Source organism: Falco rusticolus, chromosome 5 (genome assembly GCF_015220075.1).
Source record: "Falco rusticolus isolate bFalRus1 chromosome 5, bFalRus1.pri, whole genome shotgun sequence".
In the NCBI taxonomy this organism is placed as follows: domain Eukaryota; kingdom Metazoa; phylum Chordata; class Aves; order Falconiformes; family Falconidae; genus Falco; species Falco rusticolus.
The window spans coordinates 26,056,893-26,075,135 of NC_051191.1; the positions used below are offsets into that span (position 1 = coordinate 26,056,893).

Genomic DNA, 18,243 nt, shown 5'->3' on the forward strand with positions numbered 1-18,243 from the left:
TACAATGTTTGAGGGCTGCCATTAATTTGATTTTTCAGGACACGGAAATCTCACTGGAAATTAGAATGTAATCCTGCTGTTGCTTTACTGACACTTTTCATAGGGTAGGATGCGGCTGCAGGGACTAAGAGCTCTCCTGCAATTTACAATTGGTTACTTTGGACAAATGGCAGGTGACTAATGCAAGACAAACTGTTTGCACAACCTGGGAGCTCTGGGTTTAATTTCAGTTTCTGAAAGAGGGGAGAAAGTGTTTCTATTGATGTTGAACCGCAAGCTGTCCCCTGCCAATACATCTGTCACATTTAATACACAACACCCCCCCCACACCCCTGACAATGTGATTATTAGAGGTACAGAATTCAATAGCTTGAGAATACAAAACATAGCTGGAGCAAAATGAAATGGTTTTTAACTTACCGGCCATTTGCTGAATGCCGCTGAAGGCACCCAAGTTACTGGAGGAAGTTGCTTGCTGCAGAAGCTGCAAAGTAACAACACAATACAGCAATCTACCTGACATCAATGTAACAAACAAAGATAAAACTAAAATGAGCTATCATTTCACATTTCAAGTATTTATGCTTTCCTTTACATTTATACAGTCTCTTGCTTCTCTCTATTGTCAGAATGAACATCCCTAGAGTCAATGCTGTAAATCCATATTAATGTCTAATCTCTATTAAGAAACACAGAGACACAAGGGAAACTCAATAACATGGCTGCTTTAAAACAATTAATCAATTTATTCTTTTTAACAACCAGGTGTTAAATCTATTTAAACCAACATAGCGTGACTAATTACAACCCTCTGTAGTCTAGTAGTTACCATAACTCATCTCTGTCAATCATGGTCCATTCTCCCCCATTGCCCTGAATTCAGTTTTTTCTTTATTATCTTTATGAATCAAGCACACAGATACTCATTAGACTTAGTGTTTGTATATGACAGTTCAGCCTACCTCAGTAATAATATATATTTTTAATTGCCAGGTAAATGGCTGTTTATAATTATATCGCTATACCAAAGCACTGCACTCTTACAAATGACGTATTTATGCATACACAGTAAATATATATGGATGCATCTATTTGTCTAACTTGGAACCGTCGGGAACTGCCAAGTTATCCAAAAGCTGCTCAACCAGACCTCTCAACTCCAGAGCCACAGAGGTCAGAGGCCCCTCTCAGCTGTGCTGCAGGGGCGTCTCTCTGGGCCATCCAAGACCTAAGAGAGGTGGCTCTGGATTTCCAAGTTCTCCAACAGGGGCAGCAGCTAACGCCTCTTCCTCACATTACAAATGGAAAAGACCATCTTAAATTTATGAGAAACAAGTGGCTTTCCCCTACCATCTTCACTTTCTCTACGAGGTATCATGAGCCACGCACATTTAGTGTTAAGAGGACCATGCGTTAAAGTGAAAGCCGCTTCCAAATGAAAATGTGCAAAATTAGAGGACTGAACAGCAACAATCTAGTTTAGAGGCTGTACCATACAGATACGGCCCCTACAGTGCTCAGCTGCCTATCTGTCCTCCCCTCAGAAAGAACTTAAATTTTATTCCAGCTATAAAAACCAGATTCTAACATTGAAAAGAACAATAAAACTAATGGAATCAAATTTTATTTTGCAGCATGAGTAAACTTTAAATGCTTCCCTTGGATAGCACTGACACATCTTGAAATGTTTATTCAAATTCTCGTTCCTGTTACTTATTTTTAGACCATGTGATAAACATACAGCATTTTTTTATGTAGAAGACGACATGCTACATATCCTGGAGGATACTTATTGCAGGGACTTTACGATAGCTGATTTACCGTCGTTCTATAATAAATACAGCAGAATATAGACACCGCCTCTGAAATGAACTTACAGCTAGATACTGTGGTGTGAGTCCTCCAAGACCTGTGAGGTTTCCCCAAGTGGCAGTATTGAGCTGTTGCATCTGCTGTGCCAACTGCTGCTGCAAACGCCGCTGCTCCTTGTCCTTTTGGGTATCGGCAAACTTCACCACGATTGGCGAAGAGCAGCCCTGTGGTTAGACAGATCAGGAAAGACAGAAGCGTTAAATCACACCGAGTCACCATCACACCGTGAGCTCAGCCACGTCCCACAGGGCCACCAGCCATGGCATGTCCTGATTGCTCACCCTCTCTGCCTGGCATACGTAGGAGCGCAAGGACTAAGGTTTTCAGCTTCTTAGGAAAAAAGGCTATGGAAAAATTATTGATTCTCCAGTTCTTTTTATCAAGCACTTTTCCTCAGGCTCTCTTTTCCTTCCAGCTATCAAAATTGCTGCCAGAGATAGCGAAATGTACCAGTCCTCTTTAATTAAGCTTCACAGCTGATGAGATGGACGTGATGCTTTGCCTGCAGTCTGTTTTCAAGGCATCGCCAAAGGTAGAGGTGTCCAACCTCCCTGCTGCCAGGGACCACACAGCCAACACCACCCGGCCACCACCGTCTGGCTGTGCAGTCACGCTCGATGCAGCTGGCTTGTGTACCCTATGTAAATATACTGTGAGCAGTGGATTTACTTCAGAGACCATCATCAGTGGGTCACCGGTCCTTTCCATACCAAGGACCCCCAGTCCCAAGTGAGTACAAAGGGCGATGCTGCTTGGACAATGCACCCACCTGCGGTCTGCTCCCGGGCATGCTTTGTATCAAGCACCTTTGAGGACTGAACAAAGGGCAGAATGCAGACCAAAAGTGACTAGTTCTGGTGAGAGCAGCCCATTCCTGATTGCCACCATTTCTTCTATTGCTTCTATGACCCTCTTGTTACATGTTATGGGAGGGCTGTAAGGCACATTAGAAAATGGGGGAGCTGTAAGAAAGAACTAGAGATCTGGTCTGCAGCCTACTCTTCATCCCGTCTGAGGGACCCCTGAGAACACATAGGATGTCATGGACCAGATGGACTTTTGAGGTAAGCCGAATATTTCCCTTGAACTGCAGGTTCGATATTCCTGGGCAAAGTCACTAAGAGAACGAGACACGTGAATACGAAGGATGCCTCTGTGACTTTCGGTCTATTTTCCCCCTGCTAACAAATTTTTCATATTTTAACCTTTCAAGTCTTCATTTTTTCAAATCAAGGGAGCAAACTATATCTTGCAATGATTCAGTTCTTCAAATTAATTCAAGCATTTTGTGAGTCATAGAAACTGTCAATCCATTTCATACTGTTTTCCAGTTTCATAGGATCCGATAAATAACTTCCCTCCACTCGCCATGCTTTGTTATACTAATTTCTTGTCTAACTTCAATCTAAACACAATGGTATGAGTGAAAGGTGACTCAGTCCAAAAAACACAGCAGCGCTTAAGCCAAAGTGTGTAGCGTGGGATGCAGAGCAGCGTTGTACTTAACCTAACTCTTCCCATGACTGCTCTCGTAACACCGTGAACATCTTCAGAAAAGTTCCTGGCCTCTATTATTTAAAAAAAGCAGCTGTGTACCTTTTCTCTGAAGAACTTCACACCAGGACAAATGATAAGAATATTAACAATCAACAGACAAAAAGACGAAATAAACCACAATAATAATATCTCTTGTATGAAGATGTCCCATCAATTCCTTTAGAACGACCTTAGAAAATCATCACTTGTGATTTATTATTCCACCTCCAACTCCTTTCCTGTGTGTTTCATTGTAAAAATGCCTTTCAGTGTTTTAGTGAGAAAGAAAGGAGATACATACCACTCCAGCAATCAAATAAAGATTAGGAAGGAGTCAGCTTGTTACACAATTACCTCTCTCCAGTGATTTTTATACTAATATTAAAAACAAGACCCTTTAGGGTAAAAAAGAGAATTTTGTGTGTGTGTGAGAAAGACTTTTTCCTGGTTTCACTAATAAAAAAGGCAAGGTCTTTCTATTTAATAGGAGGTTTGGCAGCACTGGTCTAAGAACAACCAGAACTTACTGCCTTCTACCTAGATGTACAGGAGAATCAAATCTATTTCCAAAGAAATAGAATTAATTTCAAAGGAAGAAATATCATATAGCTATTTCAGTTCTCAGTTCAGCAGCTCAGCATTCAACACTACAGCTGACATCGTATTTATGAATGCTTAAATGTCAGTAAATTGTGTAAAAACTATCTCTGCAATTTATGAATCTATAATTCATTTTTTCACTGTCTGCTCTATATTTCATCGCTTCATCATTTTCAAGAGAGCAAACATTCTGAAGACTGAAATTATATGTAGCAAGTGGCTCTATATGAGAAAAGGGTTGTTATTGTTTCATCAAATTTACTCCATGATAACAAATTAGTGTCTCATACTGGTGCTGCATTTGAATGCCTTAAACAAACAAAAAACTTCCATAGAAATGAGATAGAAGAGCAAAAACTCTAGAGCAGCAATTACGTTTTTAAAATCAGTTGATTTCACCAGGTCAGAAAGTCAGGTGGAAAGAGAAGTAAGAGAATTCATTATTCTATGAGACGTGTTGATCTGGACTTAACATCCCCATTGCTCGTGCTTAGCCCACTTTGGAAATTCATCTTGTTCAATGATGCGTGCCAAAGAACTGAAAACAATGAAATCAGAAAAAAAAAAATCTGCAGTATTTGTGTTGAAACATACTTGTGTGCTATATATTGTCCCCCAAGCCCACTTCTGTTTGCAAAAGAACAGGAAACAAAAGTGTCCAAGGGCCACTGTTTCAGGCTGAGAGTTGAGATTTAACACTAGCAAACCCAAGTTATCTTTTTACTAGAAGAGTATTGGCAAAAGCGAGCAAATTTTTTGTGCTTAAAGGGTGATTTCTGATTTATGCTCTTCCATTTTCTACCTTGAGAGGAAGCTCCCAGCACATACCCAAGGTGCATCTCCCTTCCTGATTCAATGGCTTGGTATCTCCATGCCATTCAGTGCCATTTTCTTCCCAACAGCTGGTGCTGCCTTCACATTTTTCTTTGTGTTGTCAAAACAGTAGGAACAGACTCCGTTGAGTCCCTCAGCCATGGAGCTGGAGGGTGTACTGCTTCTCTCCAAGAAGGGACTCTCAGCCTAAGCTCAACTGACACAAAGACCCAGATGTTCAAAGTGCAAAATATTTGGAATCACCTGGCCAATTTGGGGATCTCATTGATGACGTCTCTAAAGGTGTTGAGAAGTATTTTGATCCAAGAGTAACCATTCTATAGAACTAAAGTCAATAGGAGTATCACATCAAAGTACAGCCTCTGTTGGAGTGCTGCATACAACAGAAGAATGGGAGAATTTGTCTGGGAGGTATTATCTCTTTAATTTTACCATCTTCTGATGTAGAGCTGTGTAAAGTTCATTTTGCTAGACAGAAAAATACATTAAAACACATGGAAAATATAGGTAAAACACAGTATTACCAATAAACATTTCCTTTTTACTTGGAATCAAACCCAGCAAAACGTATAGCTCTAAATTAATGGAGCAGTGCATGGCAGACAGTTTACTACGAGTATTATTTCAGAGACTCAAAGTGGCAGTTTTTTCACAATATACTGTCAGACTGCATAGCTTCTGTAACAGCAGCTTTCTAGTAAAGATCGTTTAAATTATTCTCATCTCATTGGCAGATTCTCATCTAAAACTGTACACTCAGGGTCTAAAAATGCATTGCACTGAAAAGAAAACACATTGATTATAAAAGAAGCTCAACCAAATTCAAACGTGATGTTTGGAAAGACAATAGCTTTGCAATGCTGGTATCATTACTTGTAGTACACAGGAAACAGTTAAGAGACATTTTCATGCACTGGCTTGATTTTTATCTTCTCCTTCTTCTCCTCTGTCCACCCTTCCACCCTTGGTCTCCCCCCTTGGCTCGTTACACAAAGCAGCTCAACAACATGACGCAATAATGATTGTTTAGCACCCAGCATGCTTTGGGAGACTAGAGCATTGCAAAGAAAAATCACTGAGGAAAAAAAAAATAAAATTGAAAGGTCCTGGTGAAATAAATAAATAAATAAATAAAACAAGTGCACATAACATCAATGCCACCTCTGAGAAAAATCATCACTACACAAAGATACAGTATACATAATACAGTATAACATGCACTCTCCAATGATAAGCTAGAAGATCCAGAGTAAGTAAAGACTTCATACTTGTGCGGGGTTTTGTGCAAAATTCTGAAAGACCATGACAAAAATCACAGACTGAAAAAATTTTTGAGATTGCCAGACAAGCTGTGGCATTCGCTAACCACTCCAATGAACGGATCAGTAGCCTGCAGTTATATTCATGTTAAGTGAACAGGTTTAAAGTTTTCTGTTGCTTATCGTGATAAAATACGAGGCCGTAGAGGCAGTTTGGAAGGAAATAAAGAGTGTTGCTTGCGAGGGGCCAGCCACGATGGCACTCTGCAGGAAGTGCCACACTTCGGTATGCTCTGTCATCGTTAGCATTTTTATTGCCTACACGAAGGAGGATAAATTATATTAACTTAAAAAGAGATTCTATTTCCAGAAAAACACATGCACTAGTAACTCAGCATGGCCAGGTTAAATATCTTGAGCTTCTTCTCAGAGCACTGCAAACCACAACACTTCAAAATCTATTTAAAAGAATCGTCGATTTTTCTGGGGGGGTGGGGGTGGGGGCGGTGTGTTAAAAGTAATTTACTCATCAGATACACTCTGAGTGTGACTGAGGAGCAGTCTTGACAGCATTTTTATTTTCTGCCGAATGCCACTGAAAACAGGATCAAGAGCTGTGTTTGGATACCACACAGCAACCTTATTGCACGCTTCCAGGTCATTCAGAAAAATAAGCTTCACAAAGACAGATAGAGTGACTTGGTAAAAAGTTTAAATCTGTGATTGTCATGTGTCTGATCTGATCCAGGAGAGCATGGCTTTACCATTCGCAATCATTTGCACAAAGAAAACAAAGAAAGGGCAAATGATACAGTACTGTACCTCCATGGTCTGAGACTGGTGCATGGCTTTGATTGCATTCTGTGCCATTGCCCTTGTAGAAAATGTGACAAACGCACAGCCTGTGGGAACAAGGGGACAGGGAGCAGGAAAGACAAAAAACAACAAGACAAAAGGGTTGGACGCTTGTTAAACCAACACAGTCTACGAGAACGGCCACAAGACGACACTGTTCTCAGTAGTACATAAAAATAAACAACTTCTCTAGTTTATTTATCGACAGTGCTGACTTGCTAATCTGACCATAGATGAAAGAAAAAAAAAAAATTAGGTGTGGATGGGTGAAGAGACAAGGATTTTTCCTTTAATTAGTCAGGGTTTATTTTCCAGTTTTTGTTGTTGTTGTTGTTGTTTTTGTTCTTTAGCCACAGGGTTTGAAATAAGTAAGGCTTTTCTGTAGACTTTGGATTGCATAGTTTAGTCTGTTCAGACCAGATATTAACAATTGCTTGTTACAGCTTTTGTGCAGGTAAGTTGTGGATCGTGAATGAACGACTGGCATCACTGGCAGCTGAACTGGGAATTTGATAAAGGAGTCCATAATGTCTCATATTTCTGTGATGCACCAGGAACAACCATACAAATAAGGATGAGAAAAACTCCACTTGTGTTGCCTGCGACTAAGTGTGAAAACACTCAGACAAAATTCAGTAATGTAGGTGGAATCTCAACATTTAAGAAAGTAACATATTAAAAATAAAAATCTTTATGCTTTTTGTTTCTCTGAGTCCTAGGTACGAGCATAATTCTTTGATCTACGAAAGCTACCACCAACTTGAACAGTTCTGAAGCTATATACCTGAATAACTGAAAAATCACTTTTCTCCCTCCTCAGGCCTTTTAAATCGTAATGAAAAGCCAGTAGGTTAATGCCTGGGCTATTTTTCCACCATTCTACTATTGTTAGTCATACCTACACTGGGCATGGTACAGGTCAACTTTTTTAGTGCATGACTCACTGCCCTTTTGACCAATAAAAACATTGCCTTCTGAGATTTACATTTTATTCTTCATGCACCCTTGGGCATCTTAAAGAAAAAGACTGTGAAATTAATGCAGATTCAGGCTGATTTTGTAATAATACCATGGCACACTAAAAGCTTAGCTAAAGCAACACAGACTTATTTCACTTGTGATCTCTAATGACTTTAAAAGTGCATTGATTTTCAGCTCCCTTAGCCTTGCACAGTTTGAACTTAGGTTTCAGAGAATAATTTAGTGTTCCACTCAATTTCCTCAAAACATTATTATTATTATTACTACTTAAAAGATTTCCAAATGAAGCAAATCTAAGCACTGAGAGGCTCAAGCATATTGTCATTTCAGAGCTAATGCATGAAAGCTACATCCTGGCATCAAAAATACAATATTGTTGCCCCTGTGGCCAATGGGCAAAATAAACCATTTTGCAATCCAACAAGCAACAGATTGTTTGGTTTATGCAGATCAATTTGAGGCATAAAATACCTTTTCTTTTTTGCTGCGTATGTACCTGGTAAGATTATCAAGTCAAGACTGTATTCACATTTTAATCAAACAACAGTAAGAGAAAGCAATGCCTGTTCATTACCCAAAAGCACTACATCTAGTCATGAAAATAAAGTCAATGCATTTTTGCATCATGCAGTATTTTTATTTTTTTCCCTTTTTAATGTGAAGGCCCTTGATACAAGAGAACCTAAGCTGGCTTAAGCATCTCCGACTGACAGATGAGCATCATAAAATCAGAAGTCAGAGTTCTTAACTTCACAGCCGTGTTGTGACTCTACATATTTCTTAGGTAACATAACAGCTGGTGATTTCTTACTGCTGTTTAGCCACACGACGTGTTTCTATACTATTCTTATTCAGCAACACATTTCCGTCAAAGAAAATGATGCAACTAAATGGCTTTCTGTATGGTGATCTAGACAACATGTGCAGTAGAATGGTAAATAAACTACAGTACCTCCACTAGATTCCATATTGCTGCTGTGCACTAAAATTAGAGAGGTCCAAATTTACCATCTGTCTCCAAGTAATCTCTCTTAGAAACATTTCTGTTATTATCATTAGCAGAGGGAATAACACCAAGGGTTTTCATTTCTCGTCTTGCAAATTCAATGGGGGATGAGCACAAACAGAGATATACTGGAGGGCAGGCGAGAAACCCCATACAGAGCCTTGAATAATATTGTTTATAATGGTCAAGAAACTGCTTCATTCATTTCTTTTGCTCTCATTATCCAGGACTGTGTACCATAGTGACAGTTACTGAATGGAGGTTTAGAATGCATAAGAAGCATGTAAAATGTCAACAAAAATCAATAAGACACAGTTTATGCATTTATCACAATTTCTACCCAGCAGTACTGCTGTAACTAACTTACTGAGAGATGTTGCAATTAGCAGGTCTCAAAAGAAATGTGAATCAGCAGAGAAATAAAGCTGCACTCCTCTTGAGACAAAGCAGACTCTCTCTTCCCTGCCTTTAGCTTTTTCTCTTTTTAACCCCAACACTCAGCTGCTGGGGACTTTCAGCACCCAGCGCTACCGCAAAACCTCCCTCCTTGTCCCTCAGCCCAAATCCGTTGTGGATCCCGTCGCCTTTGTCATGGAGCAAAAAGACCTTTGCAGCAGATCTCTGTAAAGTGCCATATAAGCGAGCTACCAATTTGAAAGAAACTTGTTCTCTGGGCAAAGGGAATGCCTGATGGATGAGGCTATGTGGCTGGAATATGAGCATTTGGAAACAGCATTCCACAGAGAAGACAGGACTGCATTTTAATTACGGTTCACCAGTCAGAGGCTACAAGGTTAGGTCTCCTTGTTATTTCCAGTCGGCAGGCCATTTCCCACCGTTGGACATTGGCTATTTGCACAGTAAATACCCAATTTGCCTCAATAACCATGGTAAAAATTCAGTAGACAGCCTTATTACTAAATTACTGGAAAACCTAGACCTTCAGTTGTTATACCATCAAGCACCCCAATTAAATGCTAGCTAATTTAACCACCTTTCTGGACATTGCTACATGTATTCACATTCAAGGGTTATTTTTTCAGCTACCAAACCCGGCCACTCACACGCAAAACTTTTACATTTATTATGTGTGCAGATGTATTTTATTACGTGTGATCCATGGGATCTTATATGTTTAATACGTGTGAACCATGGGATCCTCTCCTTCACCACCAGGCTGCCGCGCTGGAGGGGAGTCAAGCCTCTGTCATAGGATTCAGTCACCTAAACACTCAACTTGCATCTATAATTCAGGTATTCAGAAAAGCTGATATATAAATTTATATTTATAAACATAAAGCGCCTATCACCATATTGATAAACATTCTTTGGAACCACTCTTGGCTCCAAAAATTCAGAAAAGCTGTTCTGAGACGCCTGTATTCTCCCCCGCAGTCAATGGCAGTGCCTTTATTTTCCTATATGGGGTACACATGCACTTTAGGAGCATGGTTTTGTTGGGCACCTAGAATTTAATTAGAAGTTGGTGTCAAAGGACACTGGATTTCACTTGTTTAAGCCAGGTGAGCTCTGCCTGAGCCATCCTGTGCTCTTGCCACAGCAGTTTCTGAGGGGCTGGGAAAACCCTTTTCAGCGTGCTCTCACTCACAGTATCTCACAGACACAGGTGGTGTTTTGGGAACATACTGCCAGCTCTGGGACCGTAAATCACAATTATAAAGAGGACAAGACTAATAAGATTGCATGCCTCATGTTGCAAGGAAACAAGAAAGATTTCCATGGCCTCCTACCTCCTCCTGTGAAACACTGCACTGACCGTAGGGCTGTGGGCCGAGGTCTTCCAGACCAATAGCTACAAGCAAACTATTTCTGTTCTACCATACTGAATCCTGATGCCTCAATAACTCCCTTCTTACTGGAGCTGTGGAGCTCTCTGGGGAAAAAAACATGGAGAGGGGGATATTTCTATAGTGAATGCCTTGAAATTACTTTGTATTGTACCACCAGATACCTAATCAGCCCCCCCCCAAAAAAAATCATTTCGGAAATGCAGCCAACCTGTAAGTCACCTTGCAATTATTTATCACATCTGGTTTCAAAGTGTCAGAGATCACTACCAGAAACAAAAGGGGAGGGAGAAAGGAGGTCTAAGAGTTTTAGTCAATTCTCCAAGGCTGCCTTTCACCCCCTCCGTCAGAGAAACGACTGACTGGGGAAAGGCTGCTCGAAGCAATTTCCTTCTGCTAAGCAGAATGGAGGGCAGGCACCCAGCCCTGTCACGGAAGGTATTTTGGAGCACATGATCACCTTTGCCATCTTGGCTGAGAGAACATCTAAACTCACAGGGTTGCCCCCTCCCATCCCAAACTGAAAGGGAATTTTGAAGAAGCTGTGGAATTTGACAAGCTCCCTCCTCGACCCGTGCCATCCCAAACCTAGGGCTTGCTGCTCCAGCAAGTGAATTATTGCCACTGCCCCATTTCAGCTCTGGCTTCACTTGATTCTTCTCATCTCCAGCTTCCATAGTACATTTTGAAATGTTCATGCACACCTTAACATAACATCAATACTTGTGAGCTGTAAGTGAAGTAGAACATTTTCACACATGGAAGCCTCAAATTAAGGTTTCACACCTGCACAAGAAACCTCCCACATAAAACTACCATGGTCCACCAGAGGTTTTAAAGCCCCCAAATCCTCAATGAAGCCAAAGACAGATGCAAAACCCCTAGATATTTTTGAATCAGGCCAAGAGTTAAAAAGGGAAGTTTAAAACCATGCCTTGAAAGTTCTGGAGACGAAAGAAAGGCTGATGTTATCAAGTTTAAATAGAATAATAAATAAAAATATAGATAAAAAGATAAATATATATAGTGACCCCTCTGACACAGTAGAAGGCTCATGAGAGTTCTCAAGCCACCTGCGCCATCACAGCACCACGTATGGTGGTTGTGCAGCTGGTGGTGTAATGGTTGCACTACAGTTTCCTCGTTCACTGTAAACATTTTTTCTTCCATTTCTGTGAAGAAACAATAGCGAAAAGCTGCCAAAATACTCCTGCTGCAAGAAGTATTTGGGATCCTCTGAGATGAAAGCCTCTATTTAAAGAAAAGATAAGGCTCAAATAAAAAGCTATGGAAATTGAAGTGTGATAAAAATAAGCTCTAGTTGTGTTAAAATATTTTTAGCTGAGATTGCAAAGTAAGACTTTCCCTTTTCTATGCTGTGCTAATATAATACAGTCTAAAGGAAGGAACAGCCTGCGAAACAGCCTTCTAATGAGGACATCACACAAAAATCTGTCTTAGTGGTTAAAATACATTTCGGCTACAAATTAAGACTTCCAATTGTTTATTTTACAGACATTTGGCCATTAGGTCCTGCTTAAGACACAGAACGACAGGTCTGAGACCAAGTGCAACAATTCAGCCCAAACTAAATAATTTTGAAAAAGTCACAGTGAAGCTCTTTAGTTTATGCATATCAGGCACCTAAAGGTAACAGAGGCATGTCCTGTAAACATGCCTTGTCTCTTTGGCTTTACTGACTGCTCTTGACTATCCAGTGGATGACAGATTCTAGATTTTAAATTTCCTCAAGTGCATAGTTCCCTCCAAGCATCCCTAACTGGACAGTCAGTTGGCCACCCTGCAAAGTACAGACTTCAGTAACTGGAAATCACACAAAACCAGAATCAAACAGGTACCAAAGAGAGCATTCTCTAACAGTGCCTCAATGATCCTCTCGTTGGAATAAAAACTCATGTAAGTGATTTCATTTGAGACTTCCCTCTGGGGAGGGATTGTTGCAAGGCTGCGGTAATGGAAATCTGAGATGTAGTTTCTGGCCAAAGGCCAGCGGAGACACTGGTCACTTGGATGTGTTTGCTCCTGCCTAGCTTCAAAAGAGTTTCAGCAGGGAAAAAAGAAAACTAAATGTGCCATAGTGACTGGAAAAAAAAGAAAATTAAAACGTTACCACGTTACAGCAAAAGAAATAAGGCATGGAGGTGCTTCTGAAGAGTGACTGAAAATACAGCACTTCCACTGCCCTCACTTCCCATCTCCTACTGGAACACCAGGCAGAAGGTGGCCCCTAATCCAGGCTGTTCCCATGGCTGGCGCTTCACGTTACTTTAGCTCAGAAAGGAGCAGTAAATATCCATAAGGAAAACCAAACAGGTATAAAACCTCCTCACCTATCCTTCACTGCAATTAACTGTGATGCAAATACCAATTTGCTTTTACTAATTCATCAAGAAAAGCCCTGAATTTGAAAGTTATGAATGGATTTTCATGAAATTAAATTGCCTGACCGTGGTATAAATCTCCATGCCATTTCTAACTTACTCTTTAAAGTAAAGAAAGGAAAAAGAAAAAATCCTTGTAATCAGTGTCTGCAGAAACGTTCACTCGTCCCATGTGCCTGCTGATGTTTTGTTAAAAAATCATACAATTAGGAGCCAAGAAGATGTAGAAATATGCATTTTGAGCTTTTCCACAATGCTCATGGTATATCCAGCTGTCTGTACATGTTATTAGCAGTTTTTTCAGTGCATGCTACTAACCCAGTTGACTCCTTTCTGGTATCTGTTCTATAAATCTGCACTTAGCAATACAGAAGAATAATTTGCTGTGTGGTGCTCCTGTGATAAAGATAAGAAGATTTTTTTTAATCATTATTATGGATGGTAATAATTCCTAGAGTGATACAGAGATATTGATCCACTGATCTAAAAACAAGTGTCTTGCAAAGGTAGAGCATTGCTATCCTTACTTTAAGGAATGGGATAACAGAGAGATGATGAGACACCAACTCAACTACAGTCAATACAGTGTATCAGTGGCACAGCTACAGATCGGGCCGGGGTATTTCTGGCTGGTTTTGCACACTCCAGCTATCATGGCATGGCTGTCTGTGTTGGCATCTGTGGTCATGCAGACATTACATACTGATAGGAGTCAGGAGGTCTGAAAGTTTCCTTAAGCTGTTTGCAATAAGTGATTTAAAATCTTAATCATCTGAGGCAGTTCACTTCTGCTTTTTCATGATAATGAAGCTTAGCACATGATATCACAATCATGACTTTTTGTAAAGCATACTTAGCTCTTCAGAAAAAGTGCTGGATTAAAAAACCCTGCAGGCTGAATCCTTCTCTTTGAATAATGAATATAGTACAGGCAGTGGCAAGCTTCTTTAGCTAGTCCCATGAACCCTGCTGAAGTGGCCAGCCTCCATGTCTGTTGAGTCCCTGGTTTCTTTATCTCTGCAGCCAACAGGGTATTTTTATTTTTTAATACTTTTCGCAGCTAGGAATTACACTCTGCCAGCCAACTAATTTCACAGGGACTATCCCAGAGCCTTCGGAAGGCAAGGCCTTTTGGTTGCTGCCTATTTCTTGTAGCCAGCCAGAATATAACAAGATATGGATAGAAACAACAATTACTTCTTAGATGCAGGACCAAACAACAGTGGGGAAAAAAAATGACTCAAGGAAAAAAAAAATCCCAATTTCTCTAAAATATACAGCTCCACCACTGGAGCTTTGTATCAGTATTTTGGCCTCGTTTTACAGACGAGTTTCAAATAGCTGACAATAAGAATTTGGAGTGGAAATGCTGATGGTCCATTATCAGTAGTGACAGCAATGGGTGTGACTTTATTAAAGTTCTGTCAGCTCTTGGCTAGAAACTACAACAGAGACAACTAGTTCAGTCTCTCTCCTTCTCTCTCTTTATCTTAGCACTTATATCACACTCATCACAAAGTGTTACATTTTCCCTTGATGCCACAGGACGGGATTTCTCCTTGCTCTTGCAGCCACGTGGTACGCCACAACCCTACACCCGGCCCACGAGCTGACACCAGGCTGTTATCAGACCAGTGGCAAGGTTGCTGTTGTGGTATGGACATGGCCTAAAAGCCAACCAAAACGTTTTTGCTCATTACTAATAAGAAAAAAAGGCAGCACAAACCGCAACTGTTCTACTGAGCAGTTCAACCTCGACCTATTCCTTGCAACTATCTGCTGGTGACAAAGATTATTTGCCTGAACCCTTTAACAAAAAAAAAGTTGGCACAAATACCAACAAAATGTACTTCTCGAGCTCTTTTTGTCCAAGATAGCATCATGTGCACTTGTTATGCAACTGGAAAGAGATGCCAAACAGTTTATTGGACCATATTTTCATCTCACTGCTGTGAGCACTGTGAGTTCCCGAAGGCTCTGGCATGGTGAGGACAGTGTTTTCCCAAGACAGTGACTATTTTTCATTCACCTCTCCGTGTCTAGGAAGGAACCACATCCAGATGGGTACCGGGAAAACAAATACTGTTTGTGGCAAAGGGAATTAACATCTTGGAAATGGTAACATGAATTAGAACTTGTTATGTATCGGAACTCTTTTGACAGATTTAACTTTATAAATTCCCCCTCTTGCTTTAGTGAAGCGGCTTTTCACCCTGTGGGGTTTTTTTGCCAAGCTCCCTCCACAGCAAATCTCCCTTAGCACTTTTCATTTCAGCTGCAATATCAACCATTTTCCCAACACTTTGCCTTCTCTCATGGAGTGGTGGTTTTGTGAAGCTGATAAACATCTGCCTGAAAACCTGGTTGGCACAGCTGAACTCATTTTCAAGTGCGAACATGGGTGTGTAGAAAGCAATTCAAGTTTAACAAGGCATGATGCATGAGGGCATGATAGAATATCAGTTGTGATTGTGACCGAAATAAACCCGAGTGGCAGACAGGATATAGCTCTGCTACAATTGCTGGTGTGTGACCTACCTGGACTGAGATCTTCAGCCTCTGGCAGGAGAAAGCAGCACATTAACTCTACGGCTCTGATGGCCAGCAGACAACACTGCCCTGCCTGATATGTTGGTGACACGGCTTAAAAATCTCAGTTTCTGATTATCATGAGATTGGTATTTACAGCAGAACAAAACTACCCCGCCAACTTCACTTACCCTACTGAATTTCATAATTAGCTTTTCTATGCTCGTACTGTCTCTAATGCCTGTTGAATCAAAGCAAGTATGCAGTGGGATTTCTATGGATCCCAGGAAAAAAAAACATTTCTTTGTTGGGTGATTCTCAGCAGTCAGGTCTGTTTGGAGCTTAAAACATCTGATGCCCAGATCTTGTGATTTCACCAGTCACTTAGCTCCTTTCCCACTCGTGTCTTCCATCACCCCTTCCCCGTGCTACTCACAAAATAAAATCAGTGAAAAGCAGAAATACTTGTTTTGCCTCAGCATTGGGTCTAGACAGATGATGACAGCACTTAAGTCCATCAGTTAACATTCACTACTGAGCTGCAGAAATCAACCTCAGACCTTTCCCCTAGTCTTACCCAAGGTAAAAGCCATGATCCTGAGCTCCCCCTTGCCTGAAGGGGCTGCTGCATCCTGGCCCCAGAAGTTTTAGGGTTGCAGACTAAGCATGCATAACTGTAAGTGTGTAATTTTCTTGGGGCTTGCTATTTCTTGACTTTTTTCAATAAATTCTTATTATTGAGAACTAGTACAGTAAGTGCTTTCAAGCAGTGCCATGAAATAAAGGCATACCTGCAACTTCCCCTGCTGAAATTAATAGGCATTTTAAAGAAGCTGAGCTGCACGCATAACAAAAAAACCCCATGCTGAAACTGTTGCACAAAATACTGCAGATTCTATAGCCGACTGGAAACAAGTAGATCCAAAAGTAAAAAAACCCCTATCTATAGCTATAACTGTATCTATATGCAAAATGGATACTATTATTTTTTCTGTGCCTTTCGAAAATGTAATAAAATGCATAAACTGTGCTTTCTATGTGTGGTTTTTTCTGTAGAAACAGAAGTGGTGTTTTGACAGCTCCACACTTAAAATTACTTTACTCCCTGTGCTGTTAAATGGCTGTGGCTAGTACCACAGCATCCTTCTGCACTGACAGACAGGACTGTCTCTATTTTCTTTTCCACTCAGCACCACCTGGGACTGACTTTTTGAGAAGGTTTACGCTCTCAGAATAATTTTAGGTCCACATACCATGGAGTTCATATACAGCCTGGGTCATCAATATACATTTATTTTTCTTTTCAATATGTTTTCAGGGGGCTTTTCCCCAAAAGGCACTTTTGCACTCAAAAGAGATCACCAGCTATTGAAGTCTGTGCTGCACTTCATTTCCAAAGTTCAGGTCAGCCGCTTGACTGCTCTGGGTGGTGCTGCTTAACACCTCTGCCCTGGGTTTTGGGTCCTGATGGAGGCACAAGTTTTGAAAAGCTATTTTTACAAACTTTAGTCCAGGCAAATCGCTCACGTTCAAGCTAACCTCTTTGTTTCTCAGTTACAGCAGACCTATGCTTTGCATATACTGGTAGAAAACACAGGAATGGAGGAGGCAGGGCTACAGCATGGGCCAGTTCCCATGACCCTGTATGCCTTCAAGCAGTCATTTACAGTCCTTCCTTTTTTTGGCCTTCTGCTACAAAGCAGAAATAGGGTCGGGGAAGGATCTTTGATTTTGCAAGAGCAGAAAACTGAGGGTGTTTTCTCAGGGTGTAAAGGCACCTTTCCAGCTGACAAACAGGGTGATAACACAAGTTAATATGTTGGCACCGAGACCTTTCTGACACTGGAAATAGAAGGTGATAATTTCAGTCACTGTGAAAAGTTCATGTGGATACCTTCATCACGTGGGACATATTACGGCGTAACCTCTAGCTGCAGACAGCGGCTATGCCTCCCTCGGCTGTGACATATAGGTCCCAATTAGCACTTAAGGAAAGAGACTTTACAGACTGCACACTCACCTCTGCTCAGCCCATCCGGTCCCCGAAGGATTCGGCATTCTTCTATCTGGCCAAACGGAGAAAACATCACCCTGATATCATTCTCATTACACTTCTTCGAAACCATTCCTATGAACAATTTTCTGTCTTCCACAGCTAGAAGATAAAAATAATGAATGAGCAAAGGCCATTTCATCTCTTTCCTGTGATCAATGCTTCATTACCACATCAAACCAAGCTCCAGTCATGTGAGTCTGGCTCTGTAACTGAAGACAAGTCCTAAGGCAAACACTTTATACTTACAACCTCGCTTCCTCCCTTCCTCCCCCACCCCAAATCTCTCGTTTTTCTTCCTCTTTTTCCTTTTTCTAGTGGTGCTTGCTGTTTATATAACATATTAATTGGCTGCCTTAGCTGTTCTGCATATGCCTTCCCCATCACAGCTTCTAAGAGAAAAGCATCCTCTGTTAGAGGGACTTTTGAATATATCTTTGCATAGATTTTAATTCAGATAAATTCACTCACCTCGCTCATGTATGAAAGAAATCATGGCAGGGGTGAG

At 40.8% G+C, this 18,243-nt stretch overlaps 1 protein-coding gene across 12 annotated transcripts in view; it reads right to left on the reverse strand.

The window, feature by feature from the left end:
* CELF2 (CUGBP Elav-like family member 2) overlaps nucleotides 1-18,243 on the reverse strand; it is a 379,621-nt gene that overhangs the window by 53,404 nt on the left and 307,974 nt on the right. For 11 of the 12 annotated variants that reach the window (XM_037388905.1, XM_037388902.1, XM_037388907.1 and 8 more), the window contains 4 exons: nucleotides 17,703-17,837; nucleotides 6,924-7,003; nucleotides 1,878-2,036; nucleotides 421-484 (listed from right to left, as the gene is read on the reverse strand). In XM_037388905.1, coding sequence (XP_037244802.1) covers nucleotides 421-484; nucleotides 1,878-2,036; nucleotides 6,924-7,003; nucleotides 17,703-17,837 — 438 coding nt within the window. Of the gene's footprint in view, nucleotides 1-420; nucleotides 485-1,877; nucleotides 2,037-6,923; nucleotides 7,004-17,702; nucleotides 17,838-18,243 lie in introns of those variants that run through there. The other variant, XM_037388911.1, reaches the window with a different exon arrangement.